Source organism: Guyanagaster necrorhizus (assembly GCF_019112545.1).
Source record: "Guyanagaster necrorhizus MCA 3950 unplaced genomic scaffold BT62scaffold_2, whole genome shotgun sequence".
NCBI lineage: Eukaryota > Fungi > Basidiomycota > Agaricomycetes > Agaricales > Physalacriaceae > Guyanagaster > Guyanagaster necrorhizus.
Genome location: NW_025064881.1, coordinates 983,441 through 1,009,808, shown reverse-complemented (window position 1 = coordinate 1,009,808; position 26,368 = coordinate 983,441). Strand labels below are relative to the sequence as shown.

Here is a 26,368-nt window from a genome sequence, read left to right as displayed (position 1 = left end):
TGAGATTCCTGGATGCCAAAAGAGCAAAAAGGAAGAGTTTGACAACTGTATACTATTTCGAAGCGCCTCTTTCACGTATAAAAGGCCCGGAGGCATAAACACGCCAGCCACGAGGCGGCAGCAAAAGAAGTATAAAACCTGAGGCCTGCTCCCCCATCTCCCGCATCAGCCACTAGCAATGGAAACCACCAAGCCACGCAATGCTTCCACCGCCGACGCCCCCTTCAACGATCCCACCGATAGCGTTGATCTGGTGATCCGCACAGCCGACAATGTCGACTTTTTCGTCCTCAGCGTGCTGCTATCGCTGCGATCCCCATCGTCGTTCTTCCGCCACGTTCTGCAACCCAACCAGCACACAGAGGAGAGAGACGGTCTTCCCGTCCTTGAAGTGAAGGAAGACAGTGATACCTTCCGAACTATCCTCTTATTCTGTTACCCATACGCCTCACCGGAGATCAAGAGCGTAGAGCAGCTCGTGGCAGTAGGGAAGGTATTGGACAAATACTGTATGGATCATACGTTGGAGCGGTTCATTCAGACTGTAATTGCATCGTCTCTGATAAAGGAGCATGCGATGGGGGTTTTTGCTCATGCAGTCGGCAATGGATGGAAGGAACTGGCCGAGGCGGCAGCAAAGAACATGCTCACTGCGCCTTTCGACTCCGAAGTCGAACTCGAGGATCTGAGATGTATTGATGCCCTCCAATACGTCCGTCTCCGAAATTACCATAGGAGGTGCGGGAAAGCCGCTCAGGCCCTCACACCAGAGAACCACATGCCATGGCTGAAAGGGAAAACATCTGACTTCCTCTTCTTAGGCTCCAATGATTGGTGTACATTGTGTGGGGGGTATACGACCCCATGGACAATAGGAGATAAAACCCTTTATGCGCATGGATGGTTAAATAATTATCTTGTCACTGTGATGGCGGAAGTGCTAGGACGACCTTCATCAGATATTGCTCTTGATGAAAATATCATTGCCCAAGCGATCGCGAACAGTATCTCTCAGTGCGGCGCAAATTGGGCTGAAGTCGCCGGTAACCAGATCCATCGATTCGCGAGGTTAGTAGCGGAGGAGATCGATAGGCGGATTTCGCAGGTGAGTCCGTCGATATCTTCAACTGTATTCATTTCTGTTGAACATTGGCATAGGAGCCTCTGAACATTGATTGGGCAAAGTGATGACGAAGCAGTGGTTGGTGAACAAAGGTTTTACAATATATACACGAGAGGCCAAAACTAGGCATAATTATTTGTGTTGTGTCGGACGACCGGTGTTATACAAATGATGTATAACACACCGAAATATCATCCAAGGCGTGCATGCGAAATATCCCTCAATTCCAACGTCGATAAGACAATTATGGTATACGGCGCTAACAGCTAGATGTATGTCTACTGTCCATAATGTCGAGTAGATATCGGACTTCTGGCATCATCCACTAAGAAACTGTGAGCACGACAAACTTGAGAGTATGGATTGTAGAATGCACATATCTATCGTTAACATATCGACCACGGACAACGCGCCATGTAGAACTTCCCGGGACGATGCCTCTTGTGTTGTCCTTGACAGGGTTCTGCTCCACCACAGCAAATCAACACTTCAAGGCAGACCAGCCTGTCGAACATGTCATGTCTCGAGGCGGATCGCATACCGGCAGCAATGCGGAGGGTCATACACGCCATTGACAGCACCAGCAGTCAAGCTCGGCCCCGCAGCGCTCGTTTGCCCACGAAGAATTGAACATAGCCGACAAAACACGTCCAAGCCCTGAGCGTATAAACCCAGCTTCGTCCTGCTCATCTCCATCCTGCAGCACTTTCGTCTTTGGGATTATCACAGGAAATGTGGAAAGGCGGCGCAGGTGGGATTCGATCCCATGCAGGATGATGAGATGACATGGTTACAAGGCCAAAGCTCCACAGCTATTGTTCCTGAAATCCACGCCATCCTGTCGATTTGGTATCTCAAACCGGCGTCGTATTGGACGCGATCAGGAGATGGGGACTTGCGCACCTACACCTAATAGCGTGATTATTTGGGCGAGGTGAACGTGCAAGTTTTATTGTAGTCTTGAGAAGAAGTAGCGCTAGATGGGCTGTCGTGATGAGTATCGCCGAGTGGGACCATGATGAATGGACAAGAATGGCCGTCAAGCAAATTCATCGATTCGCAGGATTATTGGCGGAGGAAATTGCTAGGCGGACACCAGAGGGTGAGTAATGCGACATTTTTAACGCGCCTCTTTCCTGGTAGACCATCAAAGGTATCCTTGAACGTAGACTGGACGAAGGGCCGGCGGGGCCAGTTCGAACATAGACTAGGAATAGGACATTATGATTTGCTTTGCGTCAGTTGCATTTCCCTCCTCATACAATAACAACTCACCGAGATGACATTCGGCAATCACTAATCTAATCACGTTCTTTCTGAATAGCGATTCCTTCCTCGCAGTCACCCGTGTGATGTCTTCATCAGGTAAACAACATTATACTATGCAAAGAGCCGCATATAAATTTATGTCCCGTAACATCGAATGAATATTCGTACGTACGGGAGAGTCCTTGAGATTCTACAACACGGTCGGAAAAGGTTCCACGGAGATGATAATCCACTAAGCTTCCGCTCCGCCAGCATCGAGTCACGGACCAAGCTGACGTCTTATTAACATCCGAGCTACGACTAACTTTTAACATCCGAGCTACGATTAACTTTTTCTGAGCGATCCAATTGCGAAGCGTAATGATCGTTCGAAGTGAAGGAGTAATTGTGACTCGACAAGTGCCGAATGAATAATCATTTTCTGGATTTCGTCTTGTATCAATGTTCTTTCTTATTTACAGCGCCAAAAAATGCGACGTCAACGCGTATAGGAACCTTCAAGCACATGTTGCTTTGTGACACTCGGGATTCTTCCTATGGAATGAAACAACTCGAAGCGCTGGTAACGCAGTTCTACGAGGGTGAGGTCCATCAGTCACGATGGCACAAGCACGGAGCAGCCAGCCTTAGCTTGATTGTCTACTATCACTAGCAGATGGACGCCGACGCACAACCTGAACCATCCCCGGTAATCACCGCCGATGCTCCCTTCAATAAGCCCACCGATAACGTTGATCTGGTAATCCGCACCGCCGACAACGTCAATTTCTTCGTCCTCAGCATCCTGCTATTGCTCTAATGCCCCGGAGCATCTTTACAATGAGAGCCGCGAGGGACGAACAACGAAAATTTTCGTATGTATTACAAACGGCGCATTATCCAATCACCGTCCAACTAAAATGAAAAGTATGTCAATAATCAAAATTCATCTCGATCGCGTTCCGTTCCATTTTTGAGGCTGCTTGATATTATTTAATGCGCAACCAATTATGATAGGATGTCTGGAGTGCGGGGACCTTGAGACAAATCAGCAAATATCATGAATGAATAAGTATGCTAAAATGAGCGGTAATTCTCTAGCGCTCACCCGGATTTCAGCAGGGAACACTCGCAAATAGGCGAGGGTCATACATGCCATGTACACATAATAGAAGCAATACAGTGTAGCAAGGAACAGCCGAGGAGGAGAACAACGCTCCCTTGCCTGACAACCGAAGATCCAAGCTGGATGTGCGATATTTAATATTATGCCCCAGACCCAAAGCGGCGACTCGGACGCTTTGGAAAAGACAAGGAAAGCTGGCTGCATTACATACGACGCGTGTCGCGTTATTTGGCAATGTCGTCGATATCAAATTCAACCCCTCTTAACACGGTCACGCTACATTCCATCTCTCTCAGCTTTGGGTTGTATTTATGTCCGCGTATTAAAGTGAAATCATCATCGTGAAAGCTGGTGCAGGCTTACCCCAACTTGCAGAGCAAAGCGTACTGAAAATTTTGCAATAAGTAAAGCACGGGGAGCTTATTTCGTAAGGGAACTTTCTTCTGATATCCCAGCCCAGCCTTCATTCAATCGTTTCAAAGTTAAAACTGACGTGGGAAGTGTATCATATCGAGGCGGGTACATTATTCAGGGCTGGGAAAGTTACGAACCTGCACCTCCATGCTTCTAACAGGGTCCCCATGCTGCGCCCAAGAAAATAAACGCGTGGAAACTTGACTGGTTCTTCATTCCTCGGGTGTAGTGTGAGAACCAGAGTCGGGAGTTCAGAACCTTTCGTGTGCGCCCCCAAGGAATATTCAAGACGTGTCTAGTACTGACGTTAGCATGGAGTGGCGAGGCAACGAGAGTTATCTATACATGCGTTGCTAAAGAACTTGGTGGACATTAGGCGACGGTGGACGCCAGGTAACCAAGACATACGTGGAGGGACCCGGAAGAATAATCCACACTAAATCGAATTTAGTGCGCTCTCTTCTTCCTCTCCACAGGCCTGATCCGCACTTCGAGGATCGACGAGAAAAAGAAGACGCGGCGGGCGTCACTACTGAGGGTGACGCTTTCCTGACGTATGTTCTTGATTAAATTCAGTACTCGGTTACTTATCTTTGTGTCTGAGTTGAACAACTTGGTGCGGATGGAGATATTTTGGCGCGGAATTTATACAGACCTTGAATACTGTGGTCACTCCAATTGCCAAAATTGATGGGTAAAGATGTGTTTTCAGGGGGCATAGCTCAATTGGGAGAGCGACAGACTGAAGTAACGTAGAAGGGGAGATATTCTGCAGGTCCCCAGTTCAATTCTGGGTGCCCCCATGGTAGTGGACAGTTGGTTTTCTTCCGGTCTCTACCGATGTCGGATCGAGACCCGGAACCAACATTATTTGCCGGTAGGACATAGTCTAGAATAAAGACCTACCCGACAATGCAAGTACATAGGAGTAAATGATACAGTCGAGGCAAAGACCATTTCAAAGTCTAGACAAATGATCCAGATAAGTACGAATTCGTGTCAAGAGCTCTCGAGCAAGATAAACGTGCGTTTAAGAATAAGCTGAATTCAGACTCCGAGGTTGAATAGGAGACGAATGATACTGACCCTTATAAGCCAGGGACGAAAGGCAGATGATGTTGTACTCATGACTTGGATGAAGATAACGGTTCAAACTCAGTGACTCAGATTCATATGTTGGGAATGTCAAGTGAACGATGATGCTAAGTTATTCTCGTCAGAAATACGATGACTAGATAGAAAGGTCATTCCTAAACTGTTCCCAAGGATGGTATTGATAGAAGTTAGTGATAACAATAGATCTGCCAATGATAGTGATGAGATTACACGAGGGCTGATGCGCCGTAAAGGTAGCCGAGGAGAGAGGGAGGGAGAGGGAGAGAGAGAGCGACAGACGTGAACAGTGATGGTTGCGTCCCCCTCTGAGTTTCAAAAAAAGAAAAGAGCGTTGTTGATACGAACCCGACTCGCACTACGACCTCAGAGGGAGTCTCAAGCGAAGTCCGTGAGTTGGGAGGTGTGGACCGGTCAATCAATGGGGCGTGATATCAGCGCAGCAGAAAACATACTGCATGCGAGAAGAAGACATACTTACCGTAGCAAGGGAACACGTAATTCGTTGAAGGGTCGCCATGGGTCTGAGCCTGAGTTCTCAACTTGGACGCATGCGAAGATGTTTGGATGTTCGTTTGTGGACAGGTACGGCCTCTCACCCCACAAAATTGGCCTGGGAATTGTTCAAGTATGGGGAATAAAACAGACACTTGGACAAGGAGGTCGGACAGCAGGGGGAGAGGAAGCTCGAGCCCGAGTTGCGGAGGCAGAGGAATCACCGGAGAATATCAAGATGCCAAAGGAGTTGACTGCGGTTCTCATGATGAACAGGATAATAAACAGAGTTGAACGAACGTGTCGTAGCGGTGGAATGGAGGCGGGTTGGCGGGTTTATTTGACGTGTATATTTTAAAGTGGAACGGTGGTGAGGGATATGTCCGACAAGCGCAGGGAGGGACCGTAGTAGTTCTGCGCCGAAGATTCGGAATAAGTAGCTACTTTTAGCCGAAGACTGAGACAATTGAGTTGAGGAAGAGTTGAAGAAGAGAGTAACTATACCGGGGATTGAAAGTGTTACGAGACGTGATTGTGGCGAGACGAAGGCAACGAATCCACAGCTCCAAGGAGTGTTTTTGACGTTACTGGTGAGGAACTCTTACGCAAAATGGGCGAGTAATGCGATCAGATAACAAGACGTGGAATATCCAAATGGGGATGAAGATCTAGAGCGTGGCGGAAAATTTAAATGCTGTGCCGAAAGGCAGCCAATGAGATCGAGGAGCCACGACAGATAAGACACAAGATGGAATCGGGCGACCTAAAAAAGATCGGAGATTCCAAATTGGAGCATTGAAAAGAAAACGAGAAACTGAATCATAAAAAAAGGCTGCATTCGTTTCCAATTGGCGACCACCATCTCGTATGCCCTACTCCCTGCCCACTCCTACCCAAGGACGCCCTACTCACCGTCGTTCGTATACTCATTCTTCAGGCGCCTTTACCTCCCTTGGCTCGCTGCCACGGATTACACACAACACCAGACCTGTCTTTCACTTTCAGAATGACTGTTCTTCCGATGACGACCTCAGCCCCACCCCAGACACCAAATCATTGCGGGTCGATACGAAATTAGCCACCGTACCCTTCCCACGAAGTCCTAGCCCAGAGTTACCGGGTAGGTCATCCCCCCCGCAGCGAACCAACTCGACCCCCGTGCTGCTCTCCAATGGCCGGCCCCTCAAATCTTCGCTCAAGGGGTCCCCGCGCTCGTCCTCTGTCCCCGATATGCCCTCCTTATCTATCCAGCATGCCCGGGCCCGCTCTGCCCCATCTACGCCTTCTCACGAATCTCATGCCCCCAAAAACGTCCATTTTCCTACCCACCAGCTCGAAACAGTACGTCTCTTCAGTCGTTCCGCCAAACCCGCTTCGCTGCTTCGAGCCGCTCCGGCGTCGGATGCGGAGACCGAAACTGAGACAGAGGTCGAAGTCGGCTCCTCTCGCTATTCAGACGCTCCACGGTTCCCATTTCCATTGGTTCACCCCTCGTACTGCCTGTCTCCATTCACCGACCCCGTACCAAACCCTGCAGCACCCATACTAGGTTCTAATCTCATACTCGAGTCCTTGACTCTTCCCCAATCAACCCTGGCGCTCAAGGGATCCGTGCTCGTTCGCAATATATCATACGAGAAGCAGGTTTTCGTCAGGTTCACGCTTGACGATTGGCAGACGACGTCCGAAGTCGCAGCTCGGTATCAAACGTCGTTGCCTTCGTTACCTATTCTGCCCACGAAATCTCTCACCATAGGTGATGTCGCTGCAAGTGTCGGTAGGGGAGCATCTGGAGCTTGGGATCGTTTTGAATATACAATCAAATTGGAAGACTACGCCTCCACCCTTATCGACCGGACCGTCTATCTCGTCGTACGATATTCCGCAGGTGGAGGTGAATGGTGGGACAATAACGCTGGGCAAAACTACCGTGTGGCCTTTATTCGGAGTCCCAACCGTAGGTCCATACCATTCACTTCATTCCCATTTGTTCACTTAATTTAACTTTAGAGCCATCACCTTCAACGGTTGAGAAAACCAATGCATCGGTAGCTCCGATAACCGTTCCGTCCGAGAGCTCCGTTCCATTTCCAACCATTGGTCCATCCTCACCGACAAGCCCACCGACTTCTTCGACACCCACCCTATCACCGTCTTTACCAACCACCCCAGTCCCTCCTCCTCCCCATAATCGCGCAAGATCAGAGGCGACGCTCCAACATCGCCTGAAAGGCTTCAAGCTTGCCAACTATGCCAAGCCCAACGCTGTCCCTCACCAACAGAGTCCTCCTACTGAAGAGAAAGCCGAAGGCGCGGGCGTGTTCTGGTTTTGGGGCTCTCGCAAGTCGCACATGGACACGGGCTCCCCAGTGCATTCTGACGGGGATGGAGACGAGACGCCTGCTCTATCAAGAGGCAGCAACTCTCCATTAGACTCACCTATCGAGGAGCGGGCGGGTGCATTGGAGGAAGTGCCTGTGTACGTAGAGCCTGCGAGTCTTCCCGTTCCCTTCTCGATGCTCAATTCAGACGCTATCGAGCCTAAGCGCAGGTCGCCATCGCCACCACTGTCTCCTGAACGAGTTCATCCTCCGTCACCCCCTCCTTCGACCCCAACCCCCACCCCCACGCCCCCATTAAGGACGGGGAAAAAATCACCGAGCCCTCCTCCCTCGTCAGAGGATCTATACAAGGCTTTTGTGAAGCAGTGGTGCTTCGTTGGTGGTGTAGGAGGAGCAGGAGGAGCAGGAGAAGAAACGATGATAGGCGCTTAGACGCCCTCCCACACGCCATTATACGACCGCTCGCCATACGACGGCTCTCATATTCTCAATATCTTTATTCATCTTTCCCACTCACGCTGGTTTGTACTAACAATCAACCCATATTAGACATTTTGTAACATTAACAGCAGCAACACAATGCAGATGGACGTTCTTGCGTTTTGCATTTTTTTTTCTTCGTCTTCTCATATGTGTACTACTACAACTATTAGTTACATACCATCCACGAAAAAAGCATGTATATAGTATGGACGCTACTATACGTGCACTGCCTCGCATATTATCATTACCTACTTTGGCTTTCAATACATAGAATGAATTGCTTGTTTGGAGATATGGGATTAACGTTATAATTATGAGATTTGCACAGGTGGAACGGTGCCTGGACTCGACGTTCTCGGTGCCGTCCAGGTGGGTGGGGGGTACGAGTGACATTGACAGAGCTGTATATTCCCAAAGACGACTGGACGATGATCCAATATGGTGCCACTGTTCTCATCCGAGCACAACGTAATCGTCCAGAATTCCGGATACCGGTCCGAACTATCGGCCGAAACACCATACAGTTGCGAAAGCAAGACGCGATCGTCTCTATTACTTATCTGACTCTAACCGTTGAATTGAAAGCTCCACCATTCGGAAAAAATAAAACCCCGCAAGCGAGATGAAATCACCAAGTTTTTTCGAGAGGGAGATACACGTACCGGGAAAGGGAAGGGACATTTATTCACCGGATCGTCCTTCCGAGATTGACAGCGACGTCCATATGCATCTCCGCAGCCTGAGTACTAGCGTTGATTACCCTTTTCATTTTTTTTGACCGATCCTCCAGCTGCAGGATGACAGCGGCTCCTGGGTTGATTCGCTCGACCAGGAAAAACCGATAACTAAGAAGCAACAGGTTGCTTGAGGTTCCTAATACAACGTGTTGTCGTCCGGGAGGGGGGGTTTGCGCCGCAGATAAGGAGTGACGTTAGTAGAAGAAGGGAAGCCATGATTGTTCCTTCATGACGCTCTCCTTCCGGCTTTGCGACAGGAAAGGTGGTGGTGTTGGTGGTGGATGTTGATAGGACGTCAGCTTGACACGCAGCGCTGATGGAGTGGAAGGATATGGCATCGAAAAAGATTCTTGCACGGCGCGTCTTTCGTGGTATCGTTATTGGTTGGGTTACTCACGTTTACGCTGAGCTCGCAGTCTTCACATAACCGATCTCCTGGCCTTCGGTGCGCTTTATTTTTCCTCTGTAAGAAGCAGCCTGCTGACTATGACCGTCGACTTGTAGGATCGAATTTACAGTGTTCTTATGCGTGCGTTTCTGCGTCGAGGTATAGGAAGATCCTACGCCCATAGAATCTCTGCTAGTGATGCGTTCACGCGTTCGGTGCGTTCGCATTAAATCGACATGTGTGTGCGTGTGCGTTATTGTGCATGCGTGGGAAAAAAAACATGTTGATGCGTCCGTTGTGTGTGTGTGCATGACAGACGTGCGTTTTCTTGCCTTTTTTCTTGTTCTTGTCATTTCTGTTGCTAGGCATCGCCACGGCCGATACGACAACCCGTGCCCTACAACAACGACTTGCTTGAAGCTTCTGAATGAGGCATGTACGTTGACCCTTGTATGTTCTTGCTATCATTGTCTTTCACACCTATTCTTATTGTTTCATACTAGGTCTTAATTACCTTGTTACAGTAAAGTTTTTGGTTGAACTTACCTTGCACATATAGCTAATGGGAAGTCCAAAAATAAAAGCAGCTCTGCTTGATATGCCAACACTATTTTTCTCTTGCACTTTCTCTCTCCCTCAGATATGCCATTTCTCTTGTCTACATGCTGGTCAGTCAGCACTTCCATAACACCTTGCTGCCTGAAGCTTACTTTATTTGATAGAAGCACCTTGCATGCACCTTGACAAGATGACTACTTGCTTATAATGCTCAAGTCCTCATGCATCATTGTACTGATCAAACTAAGCCTGACTGTGACACTAAACAAGCATCAGCATGTATGGAGCTGACATCTCTTGTAAATATGGATGGGTTTATCCCAGTATTTGATTCTGATAGTGTATTAGTGACACAATTTATAACATGCTTGAGAATTTATTCTCTTTTTCAAGTTGAATCAAAACACTCATTGATTCCAGATGAATTAATATATCATTCATATCTATTCTACAAGTGCCTTCTGATCCTGTGGTGTCTATTGTTCTTTGCTATCTTGAGAACAGATGTTATGTTCCAATTGAGCAGAATACAATATCTTGTCAAACAAATGCTATGACTGTCCTGTCTCAGGTTAATGCTGCCTCTCAATCCCAACTATACACTATGAAAACTGCCATGACAACAAAGCTAAAGCTGAATCCAAAATCTTTGATGGCAAATGAAGATCATAATTTTACTCATTGGCAGCAGTCCAATCTATCTGATCTGGCACCATCAACTGTATATCATCATCAAGAATTCCCCACAATCAGAAGCCAGATGAGGAATTGATGAAGGGGTCATCTTTATATCTCTGAAACAAATTGAGGGTGGCTGAAACAGCTGGTGTTCAGATAGACTTGCACTTGTTATATCAGCCAAAGACTTTTATAAGACTAAGGATTTGATGGTTTATTGGTCTACCAAAAACAATGGCAGTGATATTGACAGCTCTAAAGACACACCTACTGTGAATAGTGGCAAAATCAGCAACAAATAATGTCTAGAAATTCTCAGATGTGACAATCCTGCCTGTTCTGCTGGTTATTATCCATAAGTTACATTGCAAGATCATAAGCAGCAGCTCAAGGAATAGTGTATCTGTATCTCCAAGCTAATATACTTTAACTGCAGATCAAGATTGTATCTTATACAGTGGAAAGCAGGATACCAATACATCAATAAAGAGCCTCACAACTATTTCTGCTTCAGTTATGTCTTACACATGTCACATACAGAGGAGGCAGAATTCTCTGAGCTTGTAAAATCACATCTGAAGCTAGGTCCTGTAGTGCTCATATTAGAATCTTCACAGTTGAATGAATATGTTCATAGTGTTACAGATATTTCTCAAGCTACTTGACATCCAGACTGGGTCAAATATGAATATCATCAAGTCACAGCTAGAATAATGGCTGAAAGCAGTGTCTGGTACCTCACTCAATTCTCTAACTGATAGTGTAATCATTTTAGTGTTATACAAACTTATCAGAATAAGAGCAACATAACAATTATTTCTATTTAGACAATATGAATGAGAGATATGCTCATTTCAGACATCCACAATCTTCATGAGGATGCTCTCAATAGACTTCTATCAGACACAACATATGGATACTGGGCAATTGAGCAGTATCTCCTTATTGTGACATCAGTATTCAGTGATATCTTAGAATTCTGAGCTTCTGGTCTTTTCAGTTTTCAATGGTACATCAGCAGAATATTGTCACTATTATTTCAAGAGTGTTTTGGAGTCAATTGCTGAGGTTGTTACTATAAAGAAAATGGAAATCCATGATGAGATGTTTGCAGATGTACATTAAACCTTTTATATGCTAACATTTGGAATATATAATGTATACTCATATTTTTTCTTATGGGTTGTTGATTTTAGTGAACCACAGTGAATTGGGTTCAAGAAGGCCTTCATCAACTTCTGACTGCAAAGAAATAATGGACATTCACCCAATGATCTTGTCATAGCAATAAAAACACTCTTCAAGGGCTGCTAACAATATTTTCACAATGCTGCAACTCATATTAAGTGACTAGATGGTATTATACTATCTGACCAGGCAGATAAATTCAAAGACTTGACAAATCTGCTTTATTGAAGTGAAGATGATAAAGTATTCCAGAGCACCATTACTAAAATTTAAAGCAGATTTTCTAAAATCTTGTCATAGCTAAACTGGTGATTACATTCTGATTACACTTTGATGATCTTTCTATCTCAATGACATATGAATGCTATCATGTGAGATACACTTTCAGATAGTATAAATGCTGAAGAAGCAATGCATTTCAAGATTTATCAGCTTGTTGGCAAGAAGCATGATATTATGCCAGATCTGAATGGTCTTCTTCAAGTCAAAAAGTACTATCATTCTCTGTATGATCAAGCACTCTGTGAGTCTCTGTTATTTTCCTATCATAGAGGAATTTGATTGTATACTTGTGATATAAATGGTATATCTATTTATCACAGAATATTGCTACTACAATACAGAAAGAACCAGCAATTGCAATATGGGCATACCAAGAAATCTCATAATCCAAAATATGCTTTGCAGCATGGAATCACACAGCAAGAAGATCAAGTACCAGATCAGAATATTGATTTCTTCTCTCTTCAGTGGTGGAAAAAATAACCAAAGAAGCAGAAGAAAAAACCTGTCAAAAGTGAAGAATCTCTCTTATTATAGAGACAGCTATGCAGAGACCACTTCAATCCTCTTGTCTATGACTCTGAGGAATCTGAAGATTGTGATTCTAAACCTATGTCTCAATCATTGCCTGATCTTCAGATTAATGCTGAAATATCACATATTAATGCTGATGCCTGAGCAAAGGCTGTAAAATAATTCTTTAATGATATCTTATCTTCAAAGGATTGCAGCTGTAACTGCAGCTGGCTGGATGTATCTCTGGAGGCTCTATATACTGCACTAAACTATGATGATTGGCCAACATTTGAGTCATTGTTTGTTGGTGTTATGATTTTTTCCATTTTCTTCTATTTTCTTTTCTCTTTCCTTGGAAATGACCTCTATCTTGCTTAGTCAGGGCACTTAGGCCAGCACTTAGGACCATGGGAAAGCTTAGCTCAGCAACCCAGTTGGTCACTCTCCTATCATGTTGCTGTGAGCTGTGAAGAGAGAGACAATACCCTTTTTATCTCTAACTTGCAGTACAACGACCACAACACAACAGCAAGACAACAGCTTTTGTGGAGAGCCTGGCAACAGCAGGGGTAACAGCTCTATGACAGACAATATCTTTTGTGAATATTTATTTATAGCACGATAACAGAACAGTATATAAGTAGTGTAGCTCTTGCTGTAATACCCCAGCTTTGAGCTAAAGTTTATTCTCTACCATCCTATCTCAAGCAACTTGTAATGCCTTGATCACACAACTCTGTTAACACATCAGTGAACTCAGTCAGACATACCTAAAGTACGAGGTACCAAACTGTTTATTACGTGTTAATAGTCATGTGGAGTTTGGGCTTAACAATTAGCTTGAAGCTTCTTGCTTCTCTTTCTCAGGCCCAACCATGCTGAGAAACTGAATGCTCCCTGCTTTAAATCTGTCTGACCTAAACTTTACTCACGAGTTCTTTGAACTCTTGGCTTCTATCATTGAAACCTTGATCAGCTTATTGGTGATCATACAGCTGTGCCATGGATGCTAATCTATTACCGCCTGGGCCATTCGACACTACCAAGAGTTCCAGTGTATCTGCACAATCCTTTAAAATGTCATGCCAGACCTCCCCCTTCATGACATCCCTGCCTCTGTCTAAAACTCCATTCGACACCCTGAAGAAACAGAAGACAAGCCTGGGCACTTGACTGAAGAACGTTCTAGGGAAGAGGAGCAGCAGCAGCAGCAACACGAGTATTCCCTAAGACCCCTGTTGGCAATCGTCTGAGATCTTAGAAACCCTTGGGCTACAGGGTTTTGATGACCTCAACCTGACACTCTCATCCCCCCTGTCGAGTGCAGCTTCACTGTGTCAAGAACAACTGTCGCCCAGTCTGAAATTGGATGCCAGGCTAAAGACTCTCTGGATGCCGTTTGGATGGCTCCAGTCGCCAGAAGTGCTGACAGGCACCAGTCCTGACACCCCTCATCAACAAGAAGTGATAGGAGAGGAACAAGAGTCAGTAGTCCCAACCCTTTCTTTGATGACACTAACAGGGATGAGGTCCAATACTGGCAAGCAGCATCAAGAGTGGCCAGTAGACTGGAACAAGACCAAGAAGGAGCCTCATGCCTACCAAGGCATAGTCCAGTGGTACCAAACCCAATACGGCCGACCCCCCACTCCCTTGCCAACTACCTCGATACTGCAGTTGGCACTCCCGACTCTCTGTTCTGAGAACTGGCCACTCCTGTCAGTGAGCCCGACCCCTAGACCAGACCAGCCAGAATCGTCCATACCGACAACTACCACCATGGGGAGCCGACACTCCTCGACGATGACCGCCCACTATCATATGGGACAGACACCATCACTGAAACTGATGATATCCCCATCCAGAGAAATGGGATACTGTCAAACCTCGGATCAATCAGGGGTGATGACAAACATATTGACCCCACTGGGGACCTCAAAAGAGTCCTCGATGGGCCAATTGCTGCCCTTTTCCTCCATCCCAGGTTCTACAGAAACTTCTGCTGGTATTGCAGAGCAGTGGCACCACCAGCAGAAGAAGAAGAGGAGCAGCCCAACCGGGAGCCTACTCCTCGATCTGGACCTGACAACACTGAGTCAAGTGCTCAGCCCCGACCTATCTGCCCTGGAAACCTTCAGCCAGCAAGGCAGTTCCCTCTGTGAGGGAACCACTGACAAGAGGGCTGAAAAGGACAACGAGGCTGAGGAGGAGGACCAAGGGGGCCAAGCAGTGGACCCCATCCTTGAGTGGAGAAGTATCATCAGCATGATCATGTGCTAAGAGCAAGAGAGGAAATGACAGGAACGAGAGGTGCGGGAGGAGGAATTTATTCGGCTATACCAAGAGCAGGTAGCTGAATTATGGAGAGATGATCGCTGGCTACGATCATCCCTGAGGTGAAGGTATACTGCTGCTGATTTCATCAAGCAGGAAGAGATTTTATAGTATGCCACGACGGAGCATGCCATTTTTAATTTTAATCAGCGCTTCTTACATTACCAGATGATGGTGATGCCACCATATCAATCAAGGTTCAGCAAATGAGAGGCACCGATGCCATGAACTCTAAGAGTGATGCCACCCAAGTCAGCAAACATGGCATCCTCAATTCGAACGGTGACATCAAGATACTCGCTCGCCACATCGGCCATCTGTAGCATGGCATCTCGGCTAACCCAGTCATATGGACAGCCAAGGATATACTATCTGAATCCCTGGACCAGCACAGGAAGCCGATTATTGGGAGGACAGCCACCTCCCAATGAAGCAAGTGGATCAGAGCCCACTGATGAGAAGAAGGATGACCCTGAGGCCTGTTAGACCCAAATCCCACGTGACATTCAACACGTGATAAATGGCTCGGCACCTCGTACTTCGGGTGTGTCTGGCTGAGTTCACTTTGTGTGTTGGGAGTGTTGTGTGGTTCAAGGCTTGATGAATTAGTTGAGCTCGAGATAAGATGGTGGCGTATAAACTTTAGTTCGAGACTGAGGTATTACAGCGAGAACTAAGCTACTTAAATACTAGTCGATTATAAATAGACGTTCAGAAAGATGCTGTAGTGCTATGTAGCTGTTACTGCTGCGGTGACTCAGCTTTCCACAAAGTCCATAGTCCTGCTGTGTACCATTACTGCTGTGGCGCAGTTGGAGAACGAAACGAGCATTGCCTCTCCCTTCATAGCACACAGCTATATGATAAGAGTCGGATTGTCTGGGTTGCTGAGCTAATCCTTCCCACGGTCATAAGCACTGGTCTAAGCGCTCTGACTAAGCAAAGATAGGGGTCCTTTCCAAGGAAAAGGAAAAAGAAATAGAAGGAAAATGGAAAAATCGTAACATTACCCCCTCCGTAAGACCATCGTCCCGATGGTCAAGTTAGGGGAGCCCCCCGCCCCAGGCGGGAGGTGGGCGGTCTGCTGGACCCATTCGTAGGTTCATCATCTTGTTGCAGGATCTCGAACTGCGAGGGCGGTTGTTATATCGTGACTTTCGATCCATCGCAGGCTGTCTGTAGATCCATCGTGTTTGTGGGGCACATTGCTCTTCGCTGTATGTCCCCACCATTGCTAGTTTGCTTCGTTACCGGTGTAACATTCCCTCGTCATTGGCTGGTTGGTTATTCCCAATCAGTCAAGGTATTGATCGGAATGATTGTCTTTTGCAAAGTGATCAACTATGATCATGATTGCATCATGGCTGTCACTTTTGGGAAGTTTTGTTATGGTCTTCGAGAAGGTTGTTGCAAATGATGATTGCCGAGTCATTTGCATTCCTTTTGGGAAGGTATAGGTGTGATTCTCTTGATGTCGTGGGGACATCGTGATTCTGTCAAGAGCTTGCCCCTGGCAATTCGTGACACTACCGAGATTCCTTTTTGGCTTGCCGTTGGCCCCATTGATCTGATTCTTCTCCAATGAAATAATGTTGTTACTCTGCGGGTATGCTCATTATGGCAAGGGGTGTATTCAATCTCTCCAGGGTCTGTTTCTTTATCTTGACTTGGTCTGGACAAGATAACGTTCTTGGCCATTCAACATTTGAATGCCACGCATTCGGAGTTCCCCAAGTCTATGGGGAATTCCGAATAATTATATCTTCGTAGATATGATTCTCTGGTGATGAAGAGACCCTTCCTGAATTCATTTCACATGAATTACTGTCCCTGTCGTCGCTCGGTTCCCATCACTGATTGAGTGACAGGGTTCTAGTTTGATCTGGTACGTTGGATCGGTGTCGGGGAAATTCCGTCCTTCATGAACGGCTTATCACCATCCATCCCCGATTCCCCCAATGAAATATCACTGTTACCCTACGGATAAGGTGTATAGCGAGAGGTGTGCTTTCGAGGATTTCGAGCAAATTTCTCCATTTGTTCTTGAATATCCCCCGTTCCCTTGGAGGATTTTCCAGTCTATGGTCCTTGTTATTCTTGACATATCGGGTGATATTATAGTCCATCTTGGACCATCAATATCATGTCAAGAATGATTCCTTTTGTTCTTTGCCGACCCATCATGTTTGACAGTTTTCCTGATCTATCTAGATCATTTGAGATCGATGCTACTCCAATGAGATAATCCTGTCTCTGGTGTGGGTATTATGGCGAGAAGTTTTCCGTATCTCGTTCCTGTCGCAAGTTCCTTTTTGACCATCCCCAGGATGTCAATTCTGTTAAGTCTGTGATCTGAATGATTTTCTTCAAGAAGTGATCAACGATGATGTCGTTATAGCTGTCACTTTCGGGAAGGGGTGTGTCTTCGGGTGTCTTGACATGGCAGTGTTCCTTCTGCCAGGTCGTCGAGAATCCTGGCTCCCCGGAGTCAGTTTCTCCATCCTGTCTTAGCATAGATAGGATAATGTCTGCGGTTTCTAGTTCAGAAATTTCCCGCTCCCTTGGGGAATTCCTAGTCCGTGTTCTTGGTCGGATCATGTCGTCGAATGATCCGCCGGTAGAAGTTGATCAATCCATGGAAGGATTATAGCTCCTTCTGTGTTGGTTCCGATCTCTGATCGGTACTTGTGCTGCGGTTCCTTTTTGCCGATCATGATTCCCAGAATCATTCTGTAGCGTTCCAGGTTCCATTGGTTCGAACAATATCTGTCTTCTTTGAAGAGCGGATCATTGTATGGTGTCGTTATGATGTGTCCATTAGTAATTTAAAATTATGTGCATGTAGGCACAGTATCTATTATAGAAAAGAAAATGTCAGTTTATCAATTTAGTCCATGGCCGAGTTCCTAGACTTGGTCAATATCCGACCCCTCCGGCCCCTGAATCCCATGGCCATATGCCAGGGCGATCATTTTGGCCCTTTGTCATTGTCATTGTTTGTATATCTCGATGGTTCGACCCTTCCATTTGTCGTAGCCATTCAGGATATACTGTTCCTTGATCGTCATGAGGTAGATGGGTGGTAGTCCCATCTTGATATATTTGACCATGTATCCAGTGTCGGTGGTGTCATCCCATACCCCAGCGAGTGTACCAAGTCGTTCTAGTGTCGTGAAGTAGTCGGTAGTCGTCTTTCCTGCCAGCTTGTGTTCCTTCATCTGTTGTCTATAGATGTCAGGAATAGTAACTGTCAGGGTCGGGATCCCACCATCAGGCGGTCGTGCTCATTCTTGGATTTCTGCATATGGGGGTGGCTGCTCGGTGGGTGATTGCGGCGCTGTCGGCAACTTCCTTTGTCCTAGATGTTGCTGGGTTGCCTGTGATTGGGTCCTATTATGCTGAGATGCCGTTCCCGGCATGGTGCCAGTGTTATGCGAGTGCTGAGGTGGTGCCGTTCAGGTTGACGGAGCCGTGGATGCTGAATTAAAGGGCCGTGTATTCAGCGTCCACGGCTTGGGTGCCATCCTCTTTTCATACTTCGGCTCGTATGGTTGTATCGGTTCCTCCTGGTAATACAAAAATCGTTTATTAGAATTAAAAACGGCCTTTCCGGTGGCTGTATACTGGAAAACTTCTTGGGATTCAGAGGGAAGGTCCCTGACCCTCCTTTCTGAATCCCCCTCCCCGGCCTCATCATCCATTCCATCGTCCCGGTCCTCCATTTCCCCCCCGAGGAGGGAAATTTCGGCCAGGTCATAAGTTATTGGTTTGGCGGGTCTGGGGTTGCGTACTTGGTCCAGCATCTTCTGGGCCGGGGCGAGGAGAAGGCTCCCACCCAGGTTGTTGTTGCTCCTGCTGGGCCTCTCCCCCTGCTGTGTCTGTCGCCATTGCTCGGCTATATCGATGGAAATTTTGGTAGAATCGGGGTTGGAGGAAAAGGGCAGCCACTGGTCCATCAAGAAACCTTTTGAGGTCTCCTGTGGGGTCGATGTGCTGACTGTCCCCTCCAATCGATCCCCGATCTGCCGGTATTTCGTTCCTGCCAGTTGGAATGCTGTCGGTGTCTGCAATGGTGTCCGTTCTATATGACAATGGGCGGCTGTTGTTGAGCTCATCATTGTCAGCATCGAGCTCCTCTTGTCTTGGGACGTTGTCGCTGTAGATGACTCTGTCGATGGGCGCTGCCCATGGGTCTGATTCAGTGGGGGAAGGGGTGGGGTACTGGAGTTGCGAGTTGAGGGTGCTGGTGTCGACCAGGGTGATGGTGTCGGTACTTCCAGCCTCTCTTCTCCGCTGCTCCTCCTCCTGTGCTCGGAGATACCTCCCAAAGAGGTCGTTCTCCCTGTAGATCTCATTGTCGACATGTAGTTGAACGGCGGTGTGCCACCAGTCGTGCTGCCGGTTGAGGTCATTCCTGGCCTCTGTCCTGTTGTCAGTATTATTTTCTCGTACTGACGCTGTATGATGGGATCCCCTAGTCCTAGTACTGGTCCCTCGAGCCATCTGTGAGCCGTCCAAGGAGTCTCTGGCATTGCGCCCATTGCCAGTGCCAGAGACGGGGGTTGGTGTCCTTGTTGCTCGGATGCTGCGCTGGGGGGATAGGGTGGGGGCGTCGGGCCTAGGTCGTTGGAACCCTGTTGCCCAAGGGTTCCCAGAGTTCTGGACGACTGCTGGCAGGGGTCATGGGGGGTATGCGTGCTGCTGTTCCTGTTCTTCTTCTTCCCTAGTATATTCCAAAGACTGTCTCCCAGAGACGTCTTCAGAGTCGACTCCTTCTGGCTGGTGAGGTTGTTGGGGGGTCGAGGGTCGAGTGGAAGCAGGGATCGCGTGAAGAGAAAGATCCAGTGTAACATTTTGTAAGATTCTGCGGATGCATTGGAATTCGTGGTAATGACGGATAGACCAGGCGATGATTGAATGGTGTCCTTGGCAAAGCTGTATGAGCACCAATACACCGACCAGAATTCCGATAATAGCCAGGAAGAGTTTAAAAAACTTGTGGGTGAAGTTTGGATCTGAAGGATTGAGGATAATTGGCATGCAGTTTCTCAGCACAATTGGGCATGAGAAAGGGATGCGAGAGTCTCGAACTAATTGTTAGACCCAAATCCCACGTGACATTCAACACGTGATAAATGGCTCGGCACCTCGTACTTCGGATGTGTCTGGCCGAGTTCACTTTGTGTGTTGGGAGTGTTGCGTGGTTCAAGGCTTGACGAATTAGTTGAGCTCGAGATAAGATGGTGGCATATAAACTTTAGTTTGAGACTGAGGTATTACAGCGAGAACTAAACTACTTAAATACTAGTCGATTATAAATAGACGTTCAGAAAGATGCTGTAGTGCTATGTAGCTGTTACTGCTGCGGTGACTCAGCTTTCCACAAAGTCCATAGTCCTGCTGTGTACCATTACTGCTGTGGCGCAGTTGGAGAACGAAATGAGCGTTGCCTCTCCCTTCATAGCACACAGCTATACGATAAGAGTCGGATTGTCTGGGTTGCTGAGCTAATCCTTCCCACGATCATAAGCACTGGTCTAAGTGCCCTGACTAAGCGAAGATAGGGGTCTTTTCCGAGAAAAAGGAAAAAGAAATAGAAGGAAAATGGAAAAATTGTAACAAGGCCATAGCACAGGGGTGGACCATCAAAGATGGATGGATTGTCCGAAAGGAGGGACTGCCGATTCCAAGAAGCCCTGTTGCTGATGATGGGTCTTTACATTCCTTTCCAGGGCCCCCAACTGATTGAACTGGTCTCCTTGGGGGGGAGCCTCTGAATCCGATGTCACCTCTCGATCCAAAGGTGCATATATTGAACATCAAACTGATGCTTGGGAGGGAGCCCCTTTCTTTTAAAGGGGCTTCAGACAATATTGACTGCTTTCTTATAGACTGTGACCAATACTTCCAGGTTTTCACCTCGTACTTCCTTCACGACATGTACAAGGTAAACTATGCCACCACCTATTTTGAAGACAAGGCCAAGGTATGGTGGGTACTATTGGCCTCTAACTTCTGGTCGACCAGCTGACAACATCACTGATACCTCACCTGGGCAGTACTGAAGCAGATGATCTATGATAAGTTCATGGATCTGGCGGTCTGAGAAGTCCACAAATTAAAGATGAAGGAGTACAAGATAGGCAACAAGGTGGCACCGGACTACTTTGATGAATTGGAATGACTTGGAAAACTCACCAGAATCTGAGAAGATGTAGCTGACTCAGGGCGAATGGTCGAATACATGAAACAGAGAGTACTGCCCCATTACCTAAAGACTATTTCGGATCTTGGCCATAGTATTCCAGTCGGCTATGACAACTGGAAGTCACAAATCGTCTTGATGTAGCAGAAACGACAATGACAGAAGGCCGAAGCAGCAAACCTGTGGGACCAACACAGGTACCAGAGACAGGGCTTGAAGCTCTCAATCTCCCACATGACCATGTCCACTAGATCCGGCAGCTCAGCCCCAACTTCTCAAAACGATGAGAAGCAAACTGATAAGGGCTCAAGTACCAGAACAGATAAGCAGATCAATATGGATCACCTCAAGAAGGAGGGGAAATGCTTCAATTGTGGCTGACCAGACCACATGGCATGGAACTGTCCAGAGAAGAAGAACAAGCACACATGGGAGGACATCAGGGCACAAATTGCCGAGTTAACAAAGGAGGCACAGGACCTCATAGATGATGACAAACCCAAGGAGGTAAAAGACAGGACCGAGCAGTAAGCAATTCGACTGTCTCGGCTAAGGACAAGAGTAACAGGTCACATTCTGCTGGACAGACTGACGTTTTATCTTCTGTTGTACTACCACCTATGTCTAAATTATGTGTGCATTTGAATATACCTGACCTTATTACTCACCAATCAGAATCGCCTAAGAAATCGAATCTTATAACTCAAACACCGATGAAGGGCCAAAGAGGGGCAGAGAGCCCCATCAAAGGGAGAGAGAGCCCCATTACTTGGCTAAGGCCATTCAACACCGAATGGACTTGGCAAGCCATCAAGAATGCCAAGAACGAGGAAGCAGCAAAGGCTGTGCTCAAAAATTGGGTACACAGGTTCCAAGCTAAAGAAGTAATCGATGACATGATCACTGGAATGTGAGTTGCAGAGCAATGCCATGCTCTGGAATAGCTCAATGAATTATGCAGACCATGAAAATTCATCCACCAAGCCAAAACCACAAGAAAAGACTTACTGGCTAAGGCTCAGATCGAGATATTAACATCTCGATCAACTCATGCAGTCACTGCCTTGATTGACAGTCACTGTACAGGAAGCAGCATCAACCGAGCTTTCATCAATAAACATCAATTGCCCACTCAGGCAATGGCTGCACCCATTTCTGTCTATAATGCAGACGGGACAAAAAACCAAGTCAGATCAATCACCAAATACATAGAGCTCAGGCTCACTATCAGTGATCACTCTGAACACATTGACTTAGGCATAACCGATCTAGGAACCAAGGAAGTGTTCCTTGGTCATGATTAGTTAATCTGACATAACCTGTTAATCAACTGGAAGACCAAATGCATCATCTTCGCCTGATGCCAATGCTATAAAATTCCATTTCAACTGCCAGATGAGGATCCCAAAGACCGATGGGATGAAGAAATGGAAGACAATGAGACTATTCTCGCTGTAGACCTACAAAGGGCCATTAGCATGTGAACAGTACATCACACTAATGATCTAGCAGCGAAGGCTAATGCTGAAAAGAAGGAAAGGACATTTGAGGAATTGGTACCTGAATGGGCACATGACTATCAGGATTTATTCGAAAAAGAAAATTTTGATGAACTATCTGATGTGAAGCCCTGGGACCACACCATCAAATTAACCCCTAACACCAATGCCAACCTAGACTGCAAGTGTTATCTGCTAAGCAATAACAAACAAAAAGAGCTAGATAAGTTTCTCAAAGAGAACTTATCCAGTGGGAGAATCTGACTATCAAAGTCACCAATGGCATCACCCTTCTTTTTTGTCAAAAAGAAGAATGGAAAACTCCGGCCAGTGCAGGATTATCAAAAGCTAAATGAGATGACAATCAAGAATCGTTATCCACTTCCTTTGATCATGGAGCTAATGGATAAGCTCTGAGGAGCCAAATACTACACCAAACTGGATGTTCAGTGGGGATACAACAATGTATATATCAAAGAAGATGATGAATGGAAGGCCACTTTCCAAACTAACTGTGGTTTGTTTGAACCAACAGTTATGTTCTTTGGGCTCACCAACTCGCCCGCCACATTCCAGTGAATGATGAATAACATCTTCAAAGATCTAATCACTACTGGAAAAGTCACCATCTATTTAGATGATATCCTCATCATGACCAAATCCAAGGAGGAGCATCGAGTGATAGTATGACAAGTACTATCATGAATGAGAAAGCATCAACTTTTCCTCAAAGCTGAGAAATGCGAGTTTGAGGTACTCAAGACAGAGTACCTTGGAGTTATTATCAGTGAAGGAAGCATTCGAATGGATCCTATCAAAATAGTGGGAGTAACCGAATGGTCAGAACTGACAAAGAAGAAGGAGCTACAATCCTTCTTAGGATTCACAAACTTTTACCACCAGTTCATTAGAGACTACAGCAAAATCGTCTGACTGATGACTCAGCTAATCAGAAATTCCCTATAGAGTTGGGGAATTTCCCAATAGGACACATTTAACAACCTTAAATGCCGATTAGCCAAAGACGTCATCCTAGCCATACCCAGTCAGAATAGGAAGTTCTGGATGAAAGTCAACTCCAATGAAGACGCGATTGGAGCCATACTCTCATAGGAACAGGATGACAAATGGCGACCAGTCACCTTCATGTCAAAAGTGCTCACAGTAACTGAGTGCAACTACAAAATCTATGATAAGAAGCTCCTCACCATAATGCTTGCTCTTGCTGAATGGCAGCATTATCTCATTGGAGCAGTCCAGACCTTTGAAATCTGGACAGATCACCAGAACCTCCAATACTTCTGACAACCTCAAAAGCTTAATCACAGACAAGCCTGATGGGTGATGGAGCTATCCGAATATGAATACATGCTACACTACAAAGCTGGTGTGGCAAACAAGAAGGCCGATTTTCTCAGCCACAGAGCGGATCATAACCAGAGAGGAGACAACAATAAGGAGGTTGTATTACTATGACCAGAACACTTCTGCGCAATGATCATGCTGACAGAAGAGGAGATGCATGAACACATTAAGAGTGCCACCCGAGATTCACATAAATGGGATCAAAGAATCGCCCCATCACTTAATCATGAGCAGGGACTAAAAAAGGAAGAGGGAATGATCTGATACGACAGACAGATCTACATCCCAAGGGATCAAAAGCTCCATGGTGATATCATTGCCACATGCCATGATCATGCAACTGCCAGACATCCCGGCATTGCAAAGACTAAAGAGTTAGTACTAAGAGAGTACTGATAGCCAAAAATGGATTATGATATCACCCAATATGTCAAAGCTTGCGAGACATATCAAAGAGGCAAGGCTTCAACACAGGCGAAAGCAGCACTACTTCATCCAAATAAAGTCCCTTCTTCACCATGGATCCATATATCAGTTGATATGATAACCAGACTTCTCAAAAGTAACGGCTTTAACGCAATCATCATCATAGTTGATTGCTTCTTGAAAGCAATCATACCAATTACATGTTCAACAGAATTGACATCCAAGGGATGGGCAAAAATACTACAAGATGAGGTTTATGCAAAATATGGCATGCTTCAAGTGGTAATCTCGGACAGAGGGCCACAATTCGTCTCAAAATTCTTAGACGACTTATATCGACTCCTAAATATCAAAAAAAATGCATCTACAGCATATCACCCACAAACAGATGGTCAAACAGAACAGGCCAACCAGGAAATTAAAAAGTACTTGCAACTTTTCATCAACTATCGACAGGATGACTAGACAGAATGGCTCACAATAGCAGCATTCCAACATAACAATAGAATTCACTCTGCAACAGGTCAAACACTGTTCTTTGTGAATTATAGATGGAACCCACCAGTTGCACAAACTGCATGGACTCATACAACAACACCTGCTTCAAAGGATTTTGCTGCAACAATGGCAAAGATCCACAAAGAGACAAGGACAGCTCTTGATAAGGCTGCCCTAACAATGAAGAAGCAATACAACAAACACAAATGACCAGCACATCAGTATTCCACCAATGATAAAGTCTGACTGGATACAACAAACCTTCACCTGCTAAGACCAAAACAAAAACTGACAGACAAACGTACAGGCCCCTTCAAAGTAATTGCAAAAATCGGCAAATCCACATACAAGTTGCAACTCCTGGCAACTTGGAAAATTCATAATGTTTTTAACGAAACACTATTGACACTATATGTCACACTAGCCTTTCCAAACCAAGAACAACTGCCACCTCCACCAGCAGAACTCATCGACGACAAAGAACATTACAAAATCGATGAAGTACTAAACCATAAAACCCGAAGGGTTAAAGCATGAGGCAGAGGCATAAAAACAACTGTTGACTACCTAGTCAGCTGGAAAGGTTACAGTCCAGAATCAAACCAATAGGTCAATGAAAAATATATGAATGCAGAAGAAGCGATCTGAGATTATGAACACAGAATCAACAGACTCGACAGCAAGGTGGTCATGTTCAATATTATGTCTGAAAAACATAACGAGGTTACAAAAGGAAGAGAGATAATATCTAGCCAGATATACATCAACCAACCTGCTGAGCTCACATACCGCTCAATAGAGGTCAATGAAGATAGCAGTCCAGCAGATCAGCTATCTCTTTCTGAGGGAGGAGGACAATCCTAACAAAACCATCAGGATGATAGTCTTAATGGGGGGGTGATGTTACAATTTTTCCTATTTTCTTCCTTTTTCTTTTTTTTTTCCTTGGAAATGACCCCTATCTTGCTTAGTCAGAGTGCTTAGGCCAGCGCTTAAGACCATGGGAAAGCTTAGCTCAGCAACTCAGTTGGTCACTCTCCTATCACGTTGCTGTGAGCTGTGAAGGGAGAGACAATACCCTTTTTGTCTCCAACTTGCAATGCAATGACCACAACACAACAGCAAGACAACAGCTTTTGTGGAGAGCCTGGCAACAGCAGGGGTAACAGCTCTACGACAGACAATATCTTTTGTGAATATTTATTTATAGCACGATAACAGAACAGTATATAAGTAGTGTAGCTCTTGCTGTAATTGTTACGATTTATCCCTTTTTCCTTTCCTTTTTCTTTCCTCTACCCCTATTCACGCTGAGTCAGAAGGCACAAGACCGTGGGAGCTTAGTCAGCA

The 26,368-nt window shown here is 46.0% G+C and overlaps 5 protein-coding genes and 1 non-coding gene across 6 annotated transcripts; 5 read left to right on the top strand and 1 right to left on the bottom strand.

The window, feature by feature from the left end:
• Window positions 1–103: 103 nt before the first annotated feature.
• On the top strand, window positions 104–1,347 carry BT62DRAFT_926107 (uncharacterized protein). Its single transcript, XM_043184944.1, has 2 exons — window positions 104–1,105; window positions 1,159–1,347. Exons 1-2 carry the CDS (start codon window positions 179–181, stop codon window positions 1,186–1,188), a joined length of 957 nt encoding a protein of 318 aa, XP_043045415.1. The 5' UTR covers window positions 104–178; the 3' UTR covers window positions 1,189–1,347.
• A 790-nt stretch (window positions 1,348–2,137) lies between these two features.
• BT62DRAFT_990302 (uncharacterized protein) lies at window positions 2,138–3,701 on the bottom strand (the record flags this gene model as incomplete). Its single annotated transcript, XM_043190219.1, has 5 exons — window positions 2,138–2,330; window positions 2,399–2,479; window positions 2,565–2,824; window positions 3,064–3,176; window positions 3,480–3,701. 5 exons carry the CDS (start codon window positions 3,699–3,701, stop codon window positions 2,173–2,175), a joined length of 834 nt encoding a protein of 277 aa, XP_043045414.1. The 3' UTR covers window positions 2,138–2,172.
• A 921-nt stretch (window positions 3,702–4,622) lies between these two features.
• On the top strand, window positions 4,623–4,714 carry BT62DRAFT_t23. Its single transcript has one exon. It is a non-coding gene; the product is annotated as a tRNA-Phe (tRNA).
• A 413-nt stretch (window positions 4,715–5,127) lies between these two features.
• On the top strand, window positions 5,128–6,107 carry BT62DRAFT_926105 (uncharacterized protein). The gene is made up of 2 exons (XM_043184943.1): window positions 5,128–5,976; window positions 6,024–6,107. Exon 1 carries the CDS (start codon window positions 5,317–5,319, stop codon window positions 5,875–5,877), a length of 561 nt encoding a protein of 186 aa, XP_043045413.1. The 5' UTR covers window positions 5,128–5,316; the 3' UTR covers window positions 5,878–5,976; window positions 6,024–6,107.
• A 247-nt stretch (window positions 6,108–6,354) lies between these two features.
• On the top strand, window positions 6,355–8,615 carry BT62DRAFT_990301 (uncharacterized protein). The gene is made up of 2 exons (XM_043190218.1): window positions 6,355–7,476; window positions 7,530–8,615. The coding sequence occupies exons 1-2, from the start codon at window positions 6,387–6,389 to the stop codon at window positions 8,291–8,293; spliced, it is 1,854 nt and encodes a 617-aa protein (XP_043045412.1). The 5' UTR covers window positions 6,355–6,386; the 3' UTR covers window positions 8,294–8,615.
• Window positions 8,616–14,083: 5,468 nt separating this feature from the next.
• BT62DRAFT_915703 (uncharacterized protein) lies at window positions 14,084–14,971 on the top strand (the record flags this gene model as incomplete). The annotated part of the gene is made up of 1 exon (XM_043183959.1): window positions 14,084–14,971. One exon carries the CDS (start codon window positions 14,084–14,086, stop codon window positions 14,969–14,971), a length of 888 nt encoding a protein of 295 aa, XP_043045411.1.
• Between the last annotated feature and the right edge of the window lie 11,397 nt (window positions 14,972–26,368).